General features: G+C 29.3%; 1 protein-coding gene across 1 annotated transcript in view; it reads left to right on the top strand.

Annotated features, from left to right (window-relative positions):
• Window positions 1–20,355, top strand: part of LOC107455697 (nose resistant to fluoxetine protein 6) — a 70,270-nt gene that overhangs the window by 39,718 nt on the left and 10,197 nt on the right. Inside the window, exons 6-13 of the mRNA XM_071185197.2 lie at window positions 812–982; window positions 4,258–4,351; window positions 7,662–7,754; window positions 11,416–11,581; window positions 16,753–16,832; window positions 17,257–17,379; window positions 19,071–19,191; window positions 19,624–19,810. Coding sequence (XP_071041298.2) covers window positions 812–982; window positions 4,258–4,351; window positions 7,662–7,754; window positions 11,416–11,581; window positions 16,753–16,832; window positions 17,257–17,379; window positions 19,071–19,191; window positions 19,624–19,810 — 1,035 coding nt within the window. The remainder of the gene's footprint in view (window positions 1–811; window positions 983–4,257; window positions 4,352–7,661; window positions 7,755–11,415; window positions 11,582–16,752; window positions 16,833–17,256; window positions 17,380–19,070; window positions 19,192–19,623; window positions 19,811–20,355) is intronic.

The raw sequence follows: 20,355 nt of genomic DNA, 5'->3' as shown, positions 1-20,355 counted from the left end.
AATGTTTCGTGCGAGAGACAGCATATTAAAATACTTAAGATACGATTCGATATCGAAATACTTAAAAGTGACGGTAAAATTAAAAAGGACCTATACATGACATGTGACATGAATACAACAGTATCGGCCCGAAAGAAACCAATCATGTATGTGGTCGATAACGATCAGACATCGCAGAGATGCCAACTGCTCCGGACGCTCCAAAATAATTAAAAAATCGGTAAATAACTACAAAATAAATTTCGCAATATTTGACTATGTTTACTTGTTTTTTAAAAGGTATAGCATGACATAAGTACTATAATGTGGTAAATTATATAAGCCTACGAATTATTTAGAAATAGTGGTGGGTAAAAATTTACTAATTTGAATTTATTAAACCAAGAAACACAACTGATAAACTACCACTGTAAAATATATATTTGCTGTCCGGAGCAAGTTGGCATCTCTGACATCGTTGAGTCGACAATATGTATTGAGTTTAGCAGCCAGCCAGACAATTTTTGCCATTGCCAATGTCGGGCTGATAGGAAGGTAGTCGGCCACTTGATTCGGATCCGTCATCATACCTTATGCGTTGCATCGATTAAAATGTCAACATGTAGCATGTTTTTATTAATTAACATTTATTTCCAAATGGTATCATAAGAGTTTTAAATTGTTTTTCTAACATTTCAAATGACTACCCTTTTATATTCTTCAACTAGGCTCCTCGGGCCACTTGCGGCCAAGAATGGGGCTATGAAAAATATTCATTTATTGTTAATTCATTCATTCGTTAAGTAATTCATTGATTGTTATTTATTTTCAGGTGGTATTAAAGGAGTTTTGAAATGCTTTTCTCTGATTTCAAACTACAATCGTCTCATGTCTTCTTCCAAAGGATCAGATGAATTAAAAGCTCTTCATGGCATCAAGGGTATAAGTATTCTTTGGGTGGTTTTAGGGCACACGTATGTCTGGACAAATTTCACTCTTTTACGTAAGTTCATTAAATTATTATTCGAATTACATATTGTGCTTGTTCGAATGTCATTTTAATTGTAAAAAAAAATCTTATTTTTTGATTTGTAAAAATTATTTTAAATGTAAGAAGTAAGCTGCTTATGCAGGGTTGCCAGACGTAGTATTTTTAATACTACCGTAGTATTTTTTCACAAAAAAAGGGGTATGGTATTTTTCGTAGTATTTTTTTAAAATGTGGTATTTTTATTTTATTTTCATTTTTATTTATTTATTTTAATTTCATTTCCTAAAACAACGAAAAGTGCCACTCTAGTTTTGAAGTAAAAAACAATTTTTGAAATAATCCAACAATTTATTTTTTATTAGTCACTGTATCTAGTGATGATTGTAAAAAGTAAAAATTCGTTTATACTAGTAAACTATAATATAAATTGTTTCTTATGCACTTTGATTAAGTAGATTTTACGCTTCTTTTCTATGTAGGATGTGAAACAAAATATAAAATTTTATATTTTCATTTAGGTTCAATTTTATACAACTTTGAAATAAATCATTTATGATACACAAAAGACATTATTATGATACACACAACTCTTTGTTTATTCTTCAAAAGACAAAGTTGCTGATAAAAATATTAGTTACTACACGTATATCTGAAGTATAATTGCACAAAAGGATAATTGTTAAAGGATAATTGTTTTTCAATTATAATATTATTTTATTCTCAACTACAATAAATTTAAATATAATTCTAAAAAACTTTAGCCAGACGATATAAATAATGTTAATTATAATAATAATAATCGTCTGTCTCAGTTTTCGTCTGCATAAGCTTTCAAAAAAATCCTGTAGATAGCGCTTAAGACATGTAGTATTTTTTCGGATAAAGTCGTAGTATTTTTTATTTTCAAAGTCTGGCAACCCTGTGCTTATGATATGTTTGAAAACTGGAAAAAATTAAATTATGGTGTGATTTAACTAAAATTAGAGACTGTGTGTGATTTTTATAAATTTGGCTTTCAGTTTTGTTTTACTAACTGAAGGTTAAATAAGCTTTGATTATTCTTAATTATGTACTATTCATCAGAATTTTCTTTTTTTTTTCCTAGTAAGACGCAGTTCTATGTGTATGTGGAAAAAAAATTTTTTTTCTTTCTTTCTTTTTTTTTTTAAAAAAAAACCCTGGTAATTAAGGTAATGGTTATCTTATGGTCACGGTCTACCTAAAAAAGAGGCTAGAATGAAATATTTTTCTTACCACTTTCAGCTCTTTTCCGTCTTGATGTATATATAAACTTTCAGCCCTACACTGCAGAGATTAAACGGTTGGTTAATATAAAGGTCGAACTGACAATCATAACAAAACTGATAATCAAAGATAAAAATAATAAAATTAACAAATAAAACATTTTCTAGAGGTAACGAAATTTAAGTTATTTTCAGTTCAGTATTTTCCATTTTAAGTCATTCTTCAACCACTACTTATCAAAAATTCAAAGTATCATATGAAATGCTACTTTATTGCAGTTATCTCGTGGTCACACTTTTAAAGAGTAGACTTAATTATTCTTACTAGTGGGCTGCGCCCCCTTCTCGCTAACGCTCGCCGACCCCCGAAAATTGCTACGCAATCTTATATGGTTTGCTTCGCAAACTAAGATCGCTTCGCTCGCTACTAACTTAGGTACATTACAAATGTACAAAATTCTAAGAATTCAAAACAATTATTCAAATCCATATAACAACTCTTTTTTTAAAAAAAAACATTACATCTTTTTAGTAAATACTACGTCATTAAAATAAATTTGAATTGAAATAAATGACGTGTAATTCGTTAAACCTGTGGTGATTAGGTTAAATATATTAAATAAATTAATTCAATAAAAATATTCTCCTCACCAGAAACCTATTAGAAATGTGCTATAGTATAAAATCTTAAGATAAAATTTCTGAAACTGATATCTCTTTAAAAAGGTTAAAAAATTGGCTATAATTAAGTCTATTAAAAATTGAAATAAGTGAATTGCAGTGGAAAAACCTGCATAAACAAATAAATTCTAGTAAAACAAATAAATTCGACCACTCTCTTCTGCCTAGCTTATGCTCTCTCTGGTTATTTCAGTTTCCGTTTTTAAAAGCGCTATATGTTGAGCCATCTAAGCTAGATTTGGCATGTGACGTTTTTAGCGGCAATCATTGGTCAATTTTCTAGTGTTGCCATTTGGGGAGTTGTAATGAGGCTTTTTTTATCGCCGTGTAAGAGAAATATATATATATATAGATTCTACAAATGTTAATATTTTATTCACTACCATTTTATTAAAATTTAAGCAGAAAGTGGAGCAGTTGACATACCTGCTATAAGTGTTTATAACGTCTTGAACCGAGCAGTCATTATTAGGGTTTAATTCCATAGTCGGGTCTAGTTCGAATCCAGCCAGCAGAAGTAAATGGTGACTGGTATACGGTAAATCTGTCGTGGTACTGGATTGAAGATAGATCGTTCTCTGGTTCAGGTCACAATTACGATCTGTTGATGACTGAATAAATAGTATATAAATGTGTCCACCCTATAAATAGTGTTAAATATGGGTGTGGTAGAAATCGAATTCTTGGCCATAGAAGGAAAACAAGAACATTAGCATCCCTTGCCTTAATGGCCTACGACAACAAAGGCAATAATTTTGCAGTCATCATTGAGGGTGAACTAAAGTCATTTTAAGGGATGAATTGAAGTGACAAATGAGTACCAGCCTCAATAAAATTATGTTGCTACTCTTAAAAGCTTTTCTTTTTCTAAAAAGGTGAAATTGTTTTAGAAAATAATTACAAAAGTTGCCCGCTTAATATGTGTTAAGAAAAGTCACGGAAACATTTCTTAAATTGCTAAGTTAATTTAAAATAAAGTTATTTTCCACGACACGATATGTGAAAAATTAAAACCTTCATATAAAATGCCACTTTCTTCCAGTTCTTCTATAATAAGACTTTTAAAATGCTGCAAAATTAACCTAAATTCTGAAAGCTTAAGTTTATGATTGTCTAACACTGTATAAAATATTTTGCAAAAATTATAGTTGTTGGCCACCCTTTTTTTAAAATACCATTAGTGTCTCTAGTGTTAAAACTATTAATAATATTAGTGTTAAATACTGTTAGTTTAAAATACTATTAGTGGTGATATGAATTAAACACTATAAAAATTACATTTTAGATAAAACCTAATGGAGAATAGAGTTAAAACAACAGATTTCTATTCACTATCGTTGATTCAATGCACTTTTATTTTAGGTAGACCAGACATAATTCCCAATTGGTTCAACAGTATTGATTTTGGACTGATTTTAAACACTTGGCTTGCAGTTGAAACTTTCTTCTTTATGAGGTAATATTTAATCACTGATTAAATTTATTTTATTTTCTAATTTATATTTATGGTGTTCACAATCTTTAAATTAAAATAAATTAGTAATAGCGAAATTAAATCTTCTAGCTTCGGGTTTTTAGTCATTAAGTAAAGATAATTTAGGAAATTTTTAACTCATTAATATATCAGTCAATTCGATCCTAGTTTTAACCATGACGACACAAATTATGCATAAATTTGACAACTAAATCGTTACATATGCATTATTTAAGTTATTAATTGTCAGATCAGGAATCAAAGTTTTTTTTCATGAACATAAAAGAGCATTACCAATTCTCAAGAACAAAACCAACTATGTTATACTCTGATTGTAAAAATAAATTATTAGAAAATTATTCAATTAAACGAAAAATTCTTTAATAATTTTTTAAAATATTTAATGTAATAAATGAAGTTTCATCACTTTATAATATATTAAAGTTTTGATTGTATATAAGTTTTTACTATATATTTTATTCTATACAGTTCTTTCAGTAAAACTTCTTAATATATATATATATATATATATATATATATATATATATATATATATATATATATATATATATATATATATATATATATATATATATATATATATATATATATATATATATATATATATATATATATATATATATATATATATATATATATATATATATATATATATATATATATATATATATATATATACACCCTTGTGCAAATTAATTGAAACAAACTCAATAAATTCAGGAAACTAAGAGAAAATGCTATTTTATTTAAATTTATACAAACTCAAAACTTTTTAGTACATAATATGATCTCCACGACACTTTATTAACATTTGGTTTGGACACGATTCGGCATGGATTCCACTAATTTTTTACAGTCATTTATAATATTTGTGTCCTTGTACCACACATGAATTAACGCCGTGATTAGCTTCTCCATAGTTGTACAGTCCATATTTAATAGGCGATTCTTGCATATGGCCCAGAGATTCTCAATTGGGTTGATATCCGGAGAGTTCCCTGGCCATTCCAATATCTCAATTTGATTCTCAAACATGAATTTCTTGACAATTTTGGACGTATGGCAATGAGCTAAATCCTGTTGAAAAATCTCTGTTCAATCAGGGTATCGTTTCTTCAACTCTGGAACAACTTTTTTACCCAGAATAGTAATGTACTGCTCAGAACGCATCATACCGTCAATAGGCTGCAAAGGTCCAACCCCATTGTAACCGAACAACCCCTAAACATCTTCGTTAAAAAACACGAAAAAAAAAAGCTTGCTTCAATTAATTTGCACAAGGGTATATATATATATATATATATATATATATATATATATATATATATATATATATATATATATATATATATATATATATATATATATATATATATATATATATATATATATATATATATATATATATATATATATATATATATATATATATATATATATATATATATATATATATATATATATATATATATATATAAGTTCAAAATGTAGAATAATGTTCAAAATGTTTTTCTTAACTTTCTTCGTGTTTTCTTGTATTTATTATATATATATATATATATATATATATATATATATATATATATATGGAAGACTTCCGAGTGGGTGATTGGTGTAAACTCGCTTCCGTTCAAAAATCAAAACATCGAATGGTAATTTCGTGAGAAATATACCTTAATTCATGATCAAGCCATTCTTGGTAGAGAACAGAGAGTAGCAGTCAGAACTTAAAATCGTTCTTGTGTAATCCAAATGTAGAAGATTCTAAAATTTCTTGTTCTTCTTCCTTTTTTTTTAAAAAAAGATAAAATATATATGATTAGATTAAACACCAAATTTACTTCTCATGGAAATGAGAAAAAAAAGCTTTCTTTATGAGAAAAAGTAACAGCAACGTATTCTAAGTTTTATTTCTTGTAAAAATAGTTGTCTGGTCAAAGTATTCGAAGTATTATTTTAATATCAGCAAAAAATGGTTTTTATTTACTTTTTACAAAGTTATATCCCTCGAGGGAAATTTAATTACTTAAATTATCAGTAATTAAATTATCCTCGGGGGAGCCTGTAACCCCTAGAGGGCGCGTTCCCAGGTGGCGGATCGGGGAATGCCTCCATTGGTTTCCTTTGGGTGGCAGAAGGGAAATAAAATACCTTCTGCTGACCAACAGGCAGAAGTCCAACATCCTAGGAGGCTCTGGCAACCCTCTTCCATGAGTAGTGCAAAAGGAGGCTTTAAACCTCTACTACTCCAAGGCAATCCAAAATTCAAATGGATTTTTGTTATTCTCGGACTCTCGCTCTGCCCTCCTGGCCATTTTAAGAGGAGACTCCCAACTCACCCAAGATATCATCCTGCTCTTAAACGAAATAACCACGGCTCAAAGAACTTCTATCCTTCAATGGATTCCAGCACACGTCGATATCGATGGTAATGAGAAAGCAGATGTCCAGGTCAAGGAGGCCCGAGATAACTCCCAACTTTCCAACAGCCTGACCCTAACTGATGCTGATGCGATAGCCAGCCGCAGACTACTTTCTACCACTTCTCTGAAGCACTCCATCCCTGCCCTAAACTGTGATCGAGCCATTATCACAACCATAGCTAGATTGAGGACTAAACACTTCAAGGGAATGAAAATATCTTCCGATGGCCATCGTCGCTACAGAAGCTATCCTCACTGCATCGACACCGAACTCTCTCCCGACCATGTCTTTGATTGCCCAGCCATACTGGCGAAGCTCTTCAGGATCCATCTGGATCCCCTACAGCAACTCCTCTATTCCTTAGAGATTATTGATGTGGCCAAAGCTGTTATAGATACTTTTGGACAAATTTACTTTTCCTTTCACTACTGGACAAGACAACAACAAAGTTATATTATTATCATATTTAGAGCACATGTATGCTATGTTTTTATGTAATGTTGTAGCAATCCAATTCATTTTAAATCTAATTCACAAAGCTACTACACAAATTAAGTGTAAAGTTTTCTATTCCAAATACTACGTTTTCAACATCTCCAATTACTTCAATTAAAATTATGTCTAATCGCAGATGGATTTAAAAAAATAATATATAAATTAAAGAATTGCTATTTTCTTAAAATAAGTTTTGGTAAATATTATTTAAAACATGATTAGCTCTTAAAGCTTTCTAAGCAATTATTGGTCGAGCTTCATCAAACCACTTAAAACTCTCAGTATACATTTGCTATAATAATATATTTATTTAGCTAATTTTATCATCATTTAATATTATTTCCTATTTTAGTGGTCTTTTGACAAGCTACACTGTTTTAAAAATAATGATTAAAACAAAGGGTAGAATTAGTGTACCAATATACATTCTTCGTCGCTATATAAGGTAAGTTATTTAAATTTATTCTTATTATAATTATTTTCAGTATATTTCTAAAATAAGCATAAAACATATAGCTAAATTAAGGTTCGTACCATTTTTAAAAACTTAAAAAAAGAAATATTCAAGCTAAGAGTTGTATTTTTGTTAAGGTTGTAAACACAACAACAGATGTTCAGTGGTCCCTCGAAACTATTAGAGTGGCAATAAACTTGTCATCGAAGTAGTAGAAATTCACTTAGTTTAGCAACCACGTCAATGCTCACTCCTTCCACTTCACTTTTTTTTTCTGCGTTAAACTTATCGAATTTTTGTGCTGATCAGGAATACTTTTTGTTAGCTTTTTAAAAAGGTGAAATAAATTTTATGAAGAAAAAAAATTTACTTACCACTACAATAATTTTGAGGGGCTGTCAGCTTTTTATGCTCTTTGTGAAAATTTCTTCTAGTAGTAGCTAAGTTTATGTTTTTATGCATTATTCTCTGTCTTGTAGATTTGAGTTAAAGTAAGATTCCACACCACTTCATGTAATTAATTCAAAAGTTTATCTCGATACCACTTTGTTCCAGCTCTTTCGCAGTGAGGCTTTTAAAATGTTGTCAAAATTATATTCTATATAATGGCGGTTGCTCAGTTCAATTTAGTGGCTTGCTTAGGTAGCACCATCGTAGTATTAAGCATACTTTTGTTGGTTACAGATACATCTTAATTTTGATGTGATATAGGGATATTATCCCATTCGTTTTGAAAAAATTAATTATTAAGTAAATGTTAAGTAGAACATGGCCACATTCAAATATATATACAGGGTGATTCTAAGAAGATGGGGAAAATTTTAGGAAGTGATAGTACACACCCAGACAAACAATTTTTTTCACAGAATACATGGTCGAAAACAAAACGCAAAGGTGCTGGCGCATTTGGAAAGTTTTTTCATGCAAACGAGAAGGCTCCATTCCTATTGCGAGTTACTGCGCTACGTTATTTGTCGCCAAACTTTCGGCCTCAGCAGGGAAAGTTTGCCTATCTTTTCTTCGCCGTTGTACCAGCATAGCCGCTGCCGGCCACTATTTTGAACACTTATTGCAATCACATGCCATTAAATTTGCTTTTATAACTTAACTTCATCGTTCTTTATGTGTTTTTGCCTCATATAAGAACATAAACTTTGACGCCCTCTAGCGGTTTTGGGTTTTGTTTTCGACCATGCATTCCTTGATAAAAATTGCTTGTCTCGGTGTGTACTATCACTTTCTAAAATTTTTCCCATCTTTTTAGAATCACCCTGTATATAAAAAAAGTCCCTTCAAGGGATAAAAAAAATCATTCTTCTCACATCGAGAATTTCTGTTAAATATTCAACGGTTGGGACTGAGAGGCTCAAAGGCCCCCGAGTCCAATCGCCAAAAATTGGAAATTGGAAGCAAATGAATTTTTCCCAATGTACACTTTGAACATCGGAAGAGATCCATGGTTGGCGATTTTACGAAATATAACATAGCCAAAAATAAAGCCAAGCCATTATTAAATTAGAGAATAATTTTATAAAAGCAGATCGCCAAAAAGACTTTGAGAATTAGTATAACCATGTAACTGAAACGTTTTGGTGGTAAGAAATTAATAATAAAGAGTTATAAATAGACTAGGAGGCTTCGCCCCCTGCTCGCTGGCGCTCACCAACCCCCGGAACTGCTTTCGCATTTCATTTCGGATTGCTTTGCAATCCAATGCTCGCTTTGCTCGCTCATTGGATACGTTCTTAACGTCTAGTTTTTGTATACTTTTTTGAATACTGAAGTTCCGAAAACTTTTCACTGTAGAAAATTCTAAACCTGTACATTTCAATATTAATTTGAAATTGCAAACAGTTCACATATTTTTCTTAATCACACTATTCTAAAATTCAGTTGTTGAGAAAAGTAAATGTTGTAAGTTTTGTTTTAAAGTCTTTCACACCAGAGGGCTAAAGCCATGTGTTGTAAAACAATATGAAATAGTAGTCTGCCACTGAACGCCGGATGTAAAGCATCGGCTTTGATGAAGATAATTTTGTATTTTTAATTCTCTGAAGGGCGCCACCTTAATAATATGGAATTTGTAAAATAAATGTATATAGTTTTGATTGTTGCTGAAGCCCATCATTTTGTGTTTTCATCAGTGTTCAGAAGCAGAACAACTATAAGTTTTTTATTTTATCACAAAAATATAAAATTTATAAAAAACAAAGAAAAGAGTAAGAAAATGAGTATTGTCATAGAAAAAGTTAAAATTATAATATAGTATTTGTCAGTTAAAATAAAACTTTTTGTTTAAGTCATTGCTAACAATTCAAATTTCTCCGAGGCAATTCAGAAGTATAAATTAAGGTAGTATTGTTAAGTTGAAACACAATATTTTTAGTTTCGATGTCAACAATACAATTCAATTTTTCACAAAAACGATTGTTTCCATTGTTAAGTTCAATGTCAACAATTCAAATTTTTCTGAGGCAACTCTTAACCTCTAAATATTATTTTTTTATGTACACATTTCTAAATGTCAGTATTCAACCACAAAACAACTTAACTTAAAGTTGAACAAAACACTTAAAGTCCTCAAATTTAGCATGAAGTTGTAAAATGTAATGAAAGAGGGTCATAGCAATAATGAAAGTAGAAGTAAAGTTAGTAATGTAAAATTAAAACAATATTTTTAATCAATGAGCCAAGTTCTTCAAGAAGCAGTTGTAGAAGTAGGTTGTTTATTTAAAACTTTTTATACAATTTCTTTAAGAACACAATTGTTAATTTGGGCATTTGGCGATACAACAGTTTTAGAATTGTAGGATTTGTTACGTCAAGCGCTCAGGTATCATAATTTTGATCTAGTTGCGCTTCTATGTCATTTTCATTTATGTTGCTAAGTTAACTTTCAAAAAATTCTATGGCTGGCAACAGCATTTTTATTTTTTAAGTTGTTTATTTTTATTTCTTTTAGAATTCGTTATTTTTTTAGCGAAATGTTTTTTAACCTAACAGAATTCTTTGCCGACTGTTTTCTCTATGAATGAAGAAAATAAAGTAAATATTTAACTGTTGTGAAAAGAATCTTATTTAGTTGTACAAAGTATATCAGCCAAAATTTGGGAGCCACGTAAGAGAATTATATATAATAGATTTTTGTTTTCGATTTTGTCGCAACAGTGAATTAATGAGTCTTACATTAATATAAAATAAAAAGTTAGCCGTTGCATTGATTGTTAAGAAAAGAATAAAATATTTTATATTCATTTTTTTATAAATTTGTAATAAAAATTATATAATTAAAGAATGATTAAAAAATAAGTTTAAGAAATTTTAAAAGATAAGAAATATATGAAATGTAGGAATTGTGGCATCACATTCTCCATATTATTACCATACTAATTCTCAAAGCTTTAGTTTTTAACTGTCGACATTCAATTAAATATTTTACAAAAAGGCGAAATAGTTGGCAGCCATGCATGTAAATATATCATTACTTACCAAATCTTTAGTTCGGATTGTTAATTTTCAAGCGAAATTTGATAAAATAAACTTACTACTTCTTAACAGCGAAATCGACACCAGGTTTCAATATTTTTAAAGAGCGTGATTCGTTCATTTTAGGTACGAAGTCCACTAAGGAACATTGAAATCTTTCTTTCAGATTAACACCCCCTCTGTTGTTGACCGTTGGACTGCTTTTCTTCTTACCTCTCATCAGCTCTGGTCCATTCTGGTACGAGATGGTTGATCCTGAGTTGAAGGCTTGCACCAACTATTGGTGGACAAGTATATTATACATTAGTAATTGGATGGAAAAGAAGAATATAGTAAGTTTTGATTTATTATGCAATCTGTCAAAAGCCGTTCTGCATTGAATTTTTATTATAATCTTATTTAATTTGTGATTTTATTATTCTGGACATTGCAATAATCATTACCTTGTTTAGAAGCAATTTATACAAGCAGGCCGTGGTTGGAAAAATCATTTTGAATCATACTTACTAACCAGGGGTCGGCAACCTTTTAAAATGAAAGAGCCAAAAGTTATAATTTTACAAAATTTCCCGCGTTTAAAGAGCCACTAAAAATTTTTGATTTAATACTATAGAATTTTTTTATGTATATTTAATTTTTAATTAAAAAAAACGGTTTTGAATGCATTTATTCTTTATATTTAAAATACGTTAATAATTTTTTTAAAATTTAGTTTTCATTTAATTTTTTAAAATTATTTCTTTTGGGGGGATAAGAATACTTGAATGATGATTGATGAATACTTGATGGATAAGAATACTTGATCGATGAAAATTCTAAATTTTCTTACTAATTCTTGTCAAATTTTTAACAGAAAACGCGATTTTTTTCTATTGAATGTGCAACGAAACACAATCTTATCAGTTTTTATAAAAAAAAATTTAATTTTTCATAGCAATTCCGCAATAATATTCATTTATATTATATCAGAATTTTTTCACAATTTTCCTTTTTTAAGAAATATGTACCGTCTATTCTTGTAACTGTTAAAAAAAATTTTTAAGCACTTAATTATTGAACATTTAAATAAATTGAAACATTTTTTGTCAAAGCAAACATTAAATCGACTTATGATGAAGTGCTAGAAACGATGGTCACATACTTTTTCTATTTATTGTAAAAAATTTTAAAATTTATAGAGCCTCGAGCTTTCCGACTCAAATAATTTAACATTTTTTTTAAAAATTAATTTAATAAAAGTCGTTGAAAGTAACGATCTTCTATTATTTTAAATATCTTTTATACGCAAAATTACAACATTAATGTATTTGATTATGAAATTTAATAATATGCGGGTGATTCGGAGTGACGGCTCCCGCATATGCATTTAAAGAAATTTTGTTTCAAGTGAAAGCGAGAAAGAAAGGATAGAGGTCACACGTTAGAATTTTAACTACCGAAAACAAACTAATCACTATTGAGGAAGGCAAGTGTAAAAAGGCGATTAACGATTTTTTACCAAATTAAATAACTTTATAAATTAAAAACTTTAACATTCACCTGGCAATTAAACAGGCCTGTTATTATTACTATTATTATAAAGATTATTATCAATGTATTGTATCAGATATTTTTTAAATTCATATGCTTGTTTTTTCCCTTTTAAATTTTAATTTACTACTTCCGCTGAAGTAGATTTTTATCTTTATTTTTGACAAGGTTTATAAAAATTTATATTAAGGGTGGTCTTTTCATAACATCATGTTTTACATAATAATAACATGTGATACACATCAAAGGCTTTAAAAAATGTAGATGAAAATTAAATTAGTATATGTTCATTAAACTGAAAAAGTATCAGACATCAATTATGACTCGTGCATTTTTTTTAAAATTCTTAATCTAAGTAGGATTCTTTTTTATGCATTTCAAATATTATATGCGTATTTATTTAATTTTAGTAATCTTATTTGCGAATAATTACTTTTAATGCTTATTTATTACTAAAATTTTATTTTTCATTTTTATTTAATAATTTATTTTTATTATTCATTTTATAATTTACATTGTAATTAATATAAGAGCTGTGAATAAAATCTTGAATGGGGATATAGAAATAGTTCTTTTTTTCTGGGGGGGGATGAACTAGTTTTGGAAGTACAGATAAATTTTTTCAGCATTCTTGCCTTAAATAATTTGTAGAATGCTAAATTTTTTATCCGAATATTTCTCTATATGAAAATAACACAATAAAAATAATAAATAAAATTTAAAAAAATTTAACTATGTATTCAAACATTGTAGCATGATTAATCATAAATAAATATTTGTAAAATTTGATGATTTGTAAATAATGCTTTACCGAAGAACGTTTAAGTTTTTTTTTTTTAAATATTAAATAAAAAAAAAAAAAACCTTAAATCGCAAAATAATTTTTTTTCTAGTTAAGGCAGTTAAAGTACAATTTTGTTAATTATTTATTTTGTTAATTATCCTGCCTTTTAATACAAAACTGCGAATTGAGTTTTTACATAATTACAAAAATATTAAGTTTCTTTATACTAATAACTAACTTAAACAAATGGAAAATTGTTAACTTAAGTCTAAAATATAATATAAAAAACATTAAATATATACGAAATACATCAACGTAGTAACAAAAAAGATTGAAAAAAAATTATTTTAAAAAAAACTGAAGCTTTTTTTAAACGCAATTCTATTTTTAAACGCATTAAATTTTTAATAAAAAAAGCATTAGTATAGTTTTGTTCATAAAGGATAGAAGTTTGAACTTATTATAAAAACAAATACTACGAACAAATATAGAATTTGATTTTTGAAATTTCAATTAAATAAGATCTATAAAAAATAATCTCAACTGAAAAAATTAAATTTAAAAATAAATTGCTATTTCAAACACAAAATTAAGAAGCTTAGTAATTAACTGTTTTAAAAAAGGAAAAAGAATTCCTATATTTAGAATTCAAATGTGATTTATCTATTTCTATCTCAAGCTCCTACTAATGAATATAAATAACATAAAAAAATTACTCTTTTTTCTTTCTTTTAATCATTTTACTGAAGAAAAGAGATTAAATTTTTTTTTATCTACTTCAGAAAAATCAATTTTTACCCATATATATTTTTAAAAAAATAATTTTTTTTTCTTTTTTGAAAAAAAGTCTTATACCTAAAATTTTGAAGCAATAATTGAGGAATTAATTTATTTTGAAAATAACATATTTAATGCAATTTAATTTTACCTTAATATTTAAACAATAAGACTGCAAATAGTAAATATTCGTAAAATATTTATACTTACATTCAATAATAATATTAATTTATAAAATACGCTTTGAGTAACTAAGTACTTGTAAACTGGTACTGGACAGGTCAGTGAAGTAACTGGTGGGGTGAGTGAAAAGAAACTGGACAGTCATATAGAGAAAACCACAGCTGTATGTGCATTGAGCCCTTTCCTTCCCCTCCTTAACGACATGGACAAAGATATTGTCTTTATTCTTAGAAAGAGTAAGAGAAAATGTGAGAAAAAGGCATTTCTAGCTAAATACTTTTAAAACACCCTGGATTTTTCAAGTTGACAGAAATTTCCGGGGTTTTGTCTGCTGTTTCACAAGATCAGAGCTGCGGGCACCATCCTTTTTTTGTGCCTTTTCATAGTGTTGGTAACGGCATGCTCAAACAGACAACAGACTTGATACTTTTCTGGGTGAATACTCGAAATCGAGTCGGAATGAGACACCTCTCTAACCCAAATTAACGACGGGCCTGAGCTTAGCGGTTTGTAATTAACGATTATAATAGAAAGCTCTTGAGAAATTAGGTACTTAAAAATATTTTTTCTTACTTTTAAGGGTTTTGGTAACAATTTATAAATTTTTTCGTATGGAACTGGAGAGCCGCAGCTTTACATCAAAAGAGCCACCTGTGGCTCGCGAGCCACAGGTTGCCGACCCCACCATGAATCAAAGTCAGCTTAACACGTTCACCCCGGGGTGACCCACCGGTGGGTCACGCTAGATTGTCTCATCGGGCAGCGCACCGGAGTAAAAACTGGTAACAAATAAATTTCATTTTTAAGTTTTTTTGGGGGATAATAAAAATCCATAACTACCAATTCTTTTTAACGGATGCAATTTTTATATTGAATTGCTTCTTCGCCGTGATAAATTTCCTTACAGTGAATTGTTATTGTCGAGAATAGATTAACTCCTCCCGAATATTATCTAATATTGAAATAGTTCTCCTACCAGTATTTTCTCTTTTGCTTCCCGCTTTCAGGCCCAACACCCGGCGTGAACGTGTTAAACACTACTACTAGGTTTTGCAAACACTAAGTCTTCATCAAGTAGGGTAAATGTTAACAGCTTAAACTATGCAAAATGCCTTTTCATAACTTAATCTTTTTTGGTAAGTAGGTATTTTATTTATGCTATTCGTATAAATAAAATACCTACATAAATAAAATCGCATAAATAAAATACCTATTTTATTTATGTAGGTATTTTATTGTGCTATTCGCGGCGGTCAAGGAAACATCTCAGAAGATGATACGAAGACAACTGCAATTTCGATCCTCTTCAGAGGGAATGGTTCCACTGCTTTTAATATTTTCGGTGATTAGTCCTAGAGTCAAAATATCTGAATAACCTTGACTGATGTATCCAAGCTTGCGACAACATGATACATATTGATTAAAACAAAATTATTGGATTTTGAGTTAGCCTATGTTAAATGTTGGCCAATATGCAAATGAGAGTATCATTAACTCGATTGAAAGACAAGGAAGTGTTCGAGAAATTTAATTTTCATGCTTGTATCATTAATCTGTAAAAGCCAGTCTAATTAATGGAATGCAATAAAAAAAGAATTAGTCAATTTGAAATAAAATTTGCTATTAAACAACTATTTTTTGAGGTAAATATTTATAATAAAAGTGTTTACTTGATAATTTCTTTCTAGAGATACTTTGTTACCATTTAAATAAACTAACACTTTTCCACTCCAAACATATATGCTCATCTTGATGCCCTGGAATCTTCTTTCATTCCTATGAATACTTATTTCCTTGTTAATGACATTAATTCTTTACCAACTCTGAATAGCGCATAGAAATGCATTTTACCCTGATTTGCCCCTCTCGGTCACAATGGTTTTTCTCGTTCTGTTTCTTTCAAGTATATTTTTATTCTGTCTTGGCTACTGTGGTTTTTCTTGTTTAGTTTCTCACCTTCATTTCCCACTTTTCTTTGGCAACTTTCCGTTTCATATTGCAAATCACTTTTGTATCTTCTCAAACACGTCTGGCAATTCTTGAAAAAAGGGCGCTTATTTTCTTCCCTTGAAACAGGACAACTGTTACTTCCAATCTGTATATTTATGAAGCCAATGAAGTTTTTTAATCAAGTAACTACCACTTATTCATTTTTGATATTCTAATGTTTTATTTCACTTATTATAAGTTTATAAGAATCACTTATAAGTGTATGCTTCTTTTTTCTAGTGCGTTCACCCTACTTGGTACCTTTCAGCTGATTTTCAACTTCATGTTGTTTCGATTGCAGTTCTTTATCTATTACACAAGTAAGAAATGTTCTGTTTAGTTAAAAATATATTTTATAAAAATTTTCACGTATAAAACATATCCTGCAATTTCATTATTTTGTATGCATAAAATCCATTTCAATACTTAAGTCTTATTAACCTAGAACAAAAACAAATTTGAATAAAAAACATACTTAGTAAATGTGCAGCCTTTGGACTTGAATTTTAAATCAGAGAATTTAATTCGAAATTTAAGCAGTAAGAATATTGTAAAATAATTTAATTTTTAAAATGAAGATGTAGCTGTTTTATTTCTAAAAAAATTAAATATTTTTATGTTAAAATATTACAAAAAATGATATTTATTAGGTTTTTAAACTGATTAAAAATAAATAAATAAGAATTCATTTTTTTATCTACGAAAATTAATGTTCTTGACTCTAAATTTTCGTGACTTATTTAGGTGGCCGAAGCTGGGACTTTCTTTCATCGCTTCAATAATTATCTCTTGCAATGTTATCGTCGGAATCCTTACTTATTTGAGAGATATTCCGCCAATTATTCTTATTACATCTGGGAATAACGTGTAAGTATTTTGATGCACTCTTTGACCGAGAAAATGTAATACCAGGTAGATATTTAGCATAATTTTTCTTCTAAAACTTCTGTAATTTTCTCATTAGACACCCTGAAATATAAGCTTATAAGAATGAAAGTTTCTTTATCTTTAGCTCAAATTCATACCTACATCAGTTAATATTAAGCCAAATCAAACGTCTATCATTGATTAAGCAAATTTATGAATTAATTGTTATTGTAAATAAAATTCTTTGAGTATTGTAAACGAAAGAATATCTAAAGCTGCATTATTTATCTTTTCTAGTTGGATTTTTAATTTTATTTTTGATTGAATTCAGTAACCAGGAAATCTTTAATCTGGGAACCATAAACTTCAGTAACCTGTGAGTAATTGAGATTTTGCATTGAGACTTTTCTTGCTAATGTGTTATTATGCATTACTGTCAATTAGGCTAATTTTCTCAAAATACTTCGATCATTAGATACAAAATATCCTTCAACGAAAAACGAATTGAAACCTTTTTTCAGATTTCAGATTTATTTTGTTCTAAACACGGGATTCTAATTTTAAATTTTAAACTAATATCTTGTCTGCATTACTGTCAATGAGACGAAATACCTCCAATTTCTTTATGCCATAAAGAACATGTGGTTGAAATTTGAGACTTATGCCTTGTTAAAAACGTGTAATTTAGCAAAACTGCTAGTTAGGCTAAATACCTCAATAATTAAAAATATCGAAATGAAACTTTTTAATTTTACTGATTTGCTGCATAAAGAACATATGTTCCAAATTTTAGCTACCTAACTTCATCGAAAATAGGAGAATTAATAATAAGTGAGTGATTAAATGAATGTTTTGCCTTTAAGGGAAGGTAGGGGACGTCAAAAGGATTTAGAATTGCTTTGCAACCCGGGATTGGAAAGTAGTATGACAAGTACACGAAACAAAGAGACACAAGACTGAGATCATCTGAAATATTTATCAGTTAAAGATATCACATGTGTTGTGGTAGATGATACGTGAAAATGTCACAAAAGATGTTCAAAGTTTCAACCATTGCTAGCGATGCATGCATTACACCGCCGGGGCATGGATTAGCGAAATACGTTACTCAACTGCACCTGGATTTTTTTTCTTCATATCCGCAGCAGTTCAGACGATTCTTGCAACCAGATCAATATCGGAATCCACAGACGTTGCGTGCATGGCACTTTTCAATGCAACTTAAGGAAAGAAAACAATGTTGCTTATATCTGGAGAGCGTGGTGGCCAAGAAACCAGTTCACAAAGCCCAATCCATCTTGTTAATAACACTACCTAATGGCGAACGAAGATGTTTCCAACCATGGATCGAAGATGTTTCCGATGCAAATCTGAATCCTTGTGATGTCCCCTGCCTCCCTTTAAGGTTTGTCCCAATAATCCTGGTGTCCTTGTGTACAGATTAAAAATCACTTTAATAGTAAATCATAGTCTATATTTACCCTAGCCTACTAATAGTTAGATTTATGAAATATTATAAGCATATGCATTTGAAAATTAAAATATAATTTGATTAATAATAATTAAGTTGAATGCATTTAAAAAAACATTAGGCTTATCAAATGAACATCTTACATTCTTCTTCAAGAGTTTCATATGCATAACATAATGGCAAGATTTGAAATCCAATCAATATCTTTTTCACTTTTTAGAAAAATAGAAGAAACAGTAGAAATTGTACATATTCGGACATTCACACATGCTGGCCCTTACTATATTGGCATTGTCGTTGGATACATGATGATTCATTACAACAACTTTAAAATTCCTAAAGTAAGTCAGTTAAAGTAAGCCTCCTACATCAGAAAGCCTCCACACGGTTTTTTTACAAGTAGTCAGGGCAGACTATTTAAAAAGTTTACCAGTGAGCATGAATCCAAACTCTTTTTCAAAAGTAATTGAGAGAAATTTATCATATATATTTCAGAACTAAATCTGTAGTGGTTGACAAGAAAATAAGCAATCATATCAAACAAACAAACCAATCAGTCAATCAAACAAATCAATCAATCAAACAAACCATATTCAAAAATGCTTCTTTCGTAAGCTTGTTAACCTTCATAGTGGTCTGATCGAACTACCTACAAAAAACCGTGTGGAGGCTTTCAGTTATAGGAGGCGTTGATGAAAATTGTATACAGAAGAACTAAACTGTAATCTTTGCTGACTTTTCAAAAATTTGCATGAAATTCACTATTTATTTAGGTTTTTAACGCATCTGGATGGGTTGTATCAACTGCTTTCGCTTTGCTGTCTATATATGGAGCCCATAGATGGAATATTGGAGAGCCCCATGGGATGTTGCTAACAGCAGTTTTCGCCGCTGCTCACCGGAGCACATATACACTGAGCATCGCATGGGTTACTTTTGTTTGCGTAACTGGAAATGGAGGTAAAATTTTTCAAATGCTTCTTGTTCTTTTAAAAGCATATTTTATTTAATAACAATTGTTAAAAATAAATTCTTTCTTTTAATATTACTTAATTTAAAAAAAAACTCGATTGGTTTCAAAAATATGCAGATGAAAATAAAAGTCAACATGTTTCAAGTGCTCAAAAATTGGCTCCAAAATTTTTAAAACTTGCTAGACGTGAAAGAGAAGAAACAAAAGTGATTTGAAATATAAAACGTAAAGTTGCTAACGAAAAATTGAAAACAAAAGTGAAAAATGGCATGCTGAAAGAGCCATATTTGTTTACGAGTTTTTTTTTTCCTAAGTTCTTATTTTTTTTTGTAGGAAAAAATGACCACATTTCTGTAGACAGCTTCACGATATATTGCATACCTGCCAACTTATACGCATTTGGCGTAAAATTTATTTTTATATTTAAAGTGGTAGTAAATATATACTATTTTTTCTTTTAAAAATTAAATTTTTAAATGATTTTCATCACCACTATTCTTAAAAAAATTAAGCATATATATTAATATGTGTT

The sequence above is a fragment of the Parasteatoda tepidariorum genome, chromosome 5 (assembly GCF_982258835.1).
Source record: "Parasteatoda tepidariorum strain Cologne lab strain chromosome 5, Ptep-v5.0, whole genome shotgun sequence".
Lineage (NCBI taxonomy): Eukaryota > Metazoa > Arthropoda > Arachnida > Araneae > Theridiidae > Parasteatoda > Parasteatoda tepidariorum.
The sequence above is the reverse complement of the archived record's forward strand: the minus strand, read 5'-3'. Positions and strand labels throughout refer to the sequence as shown.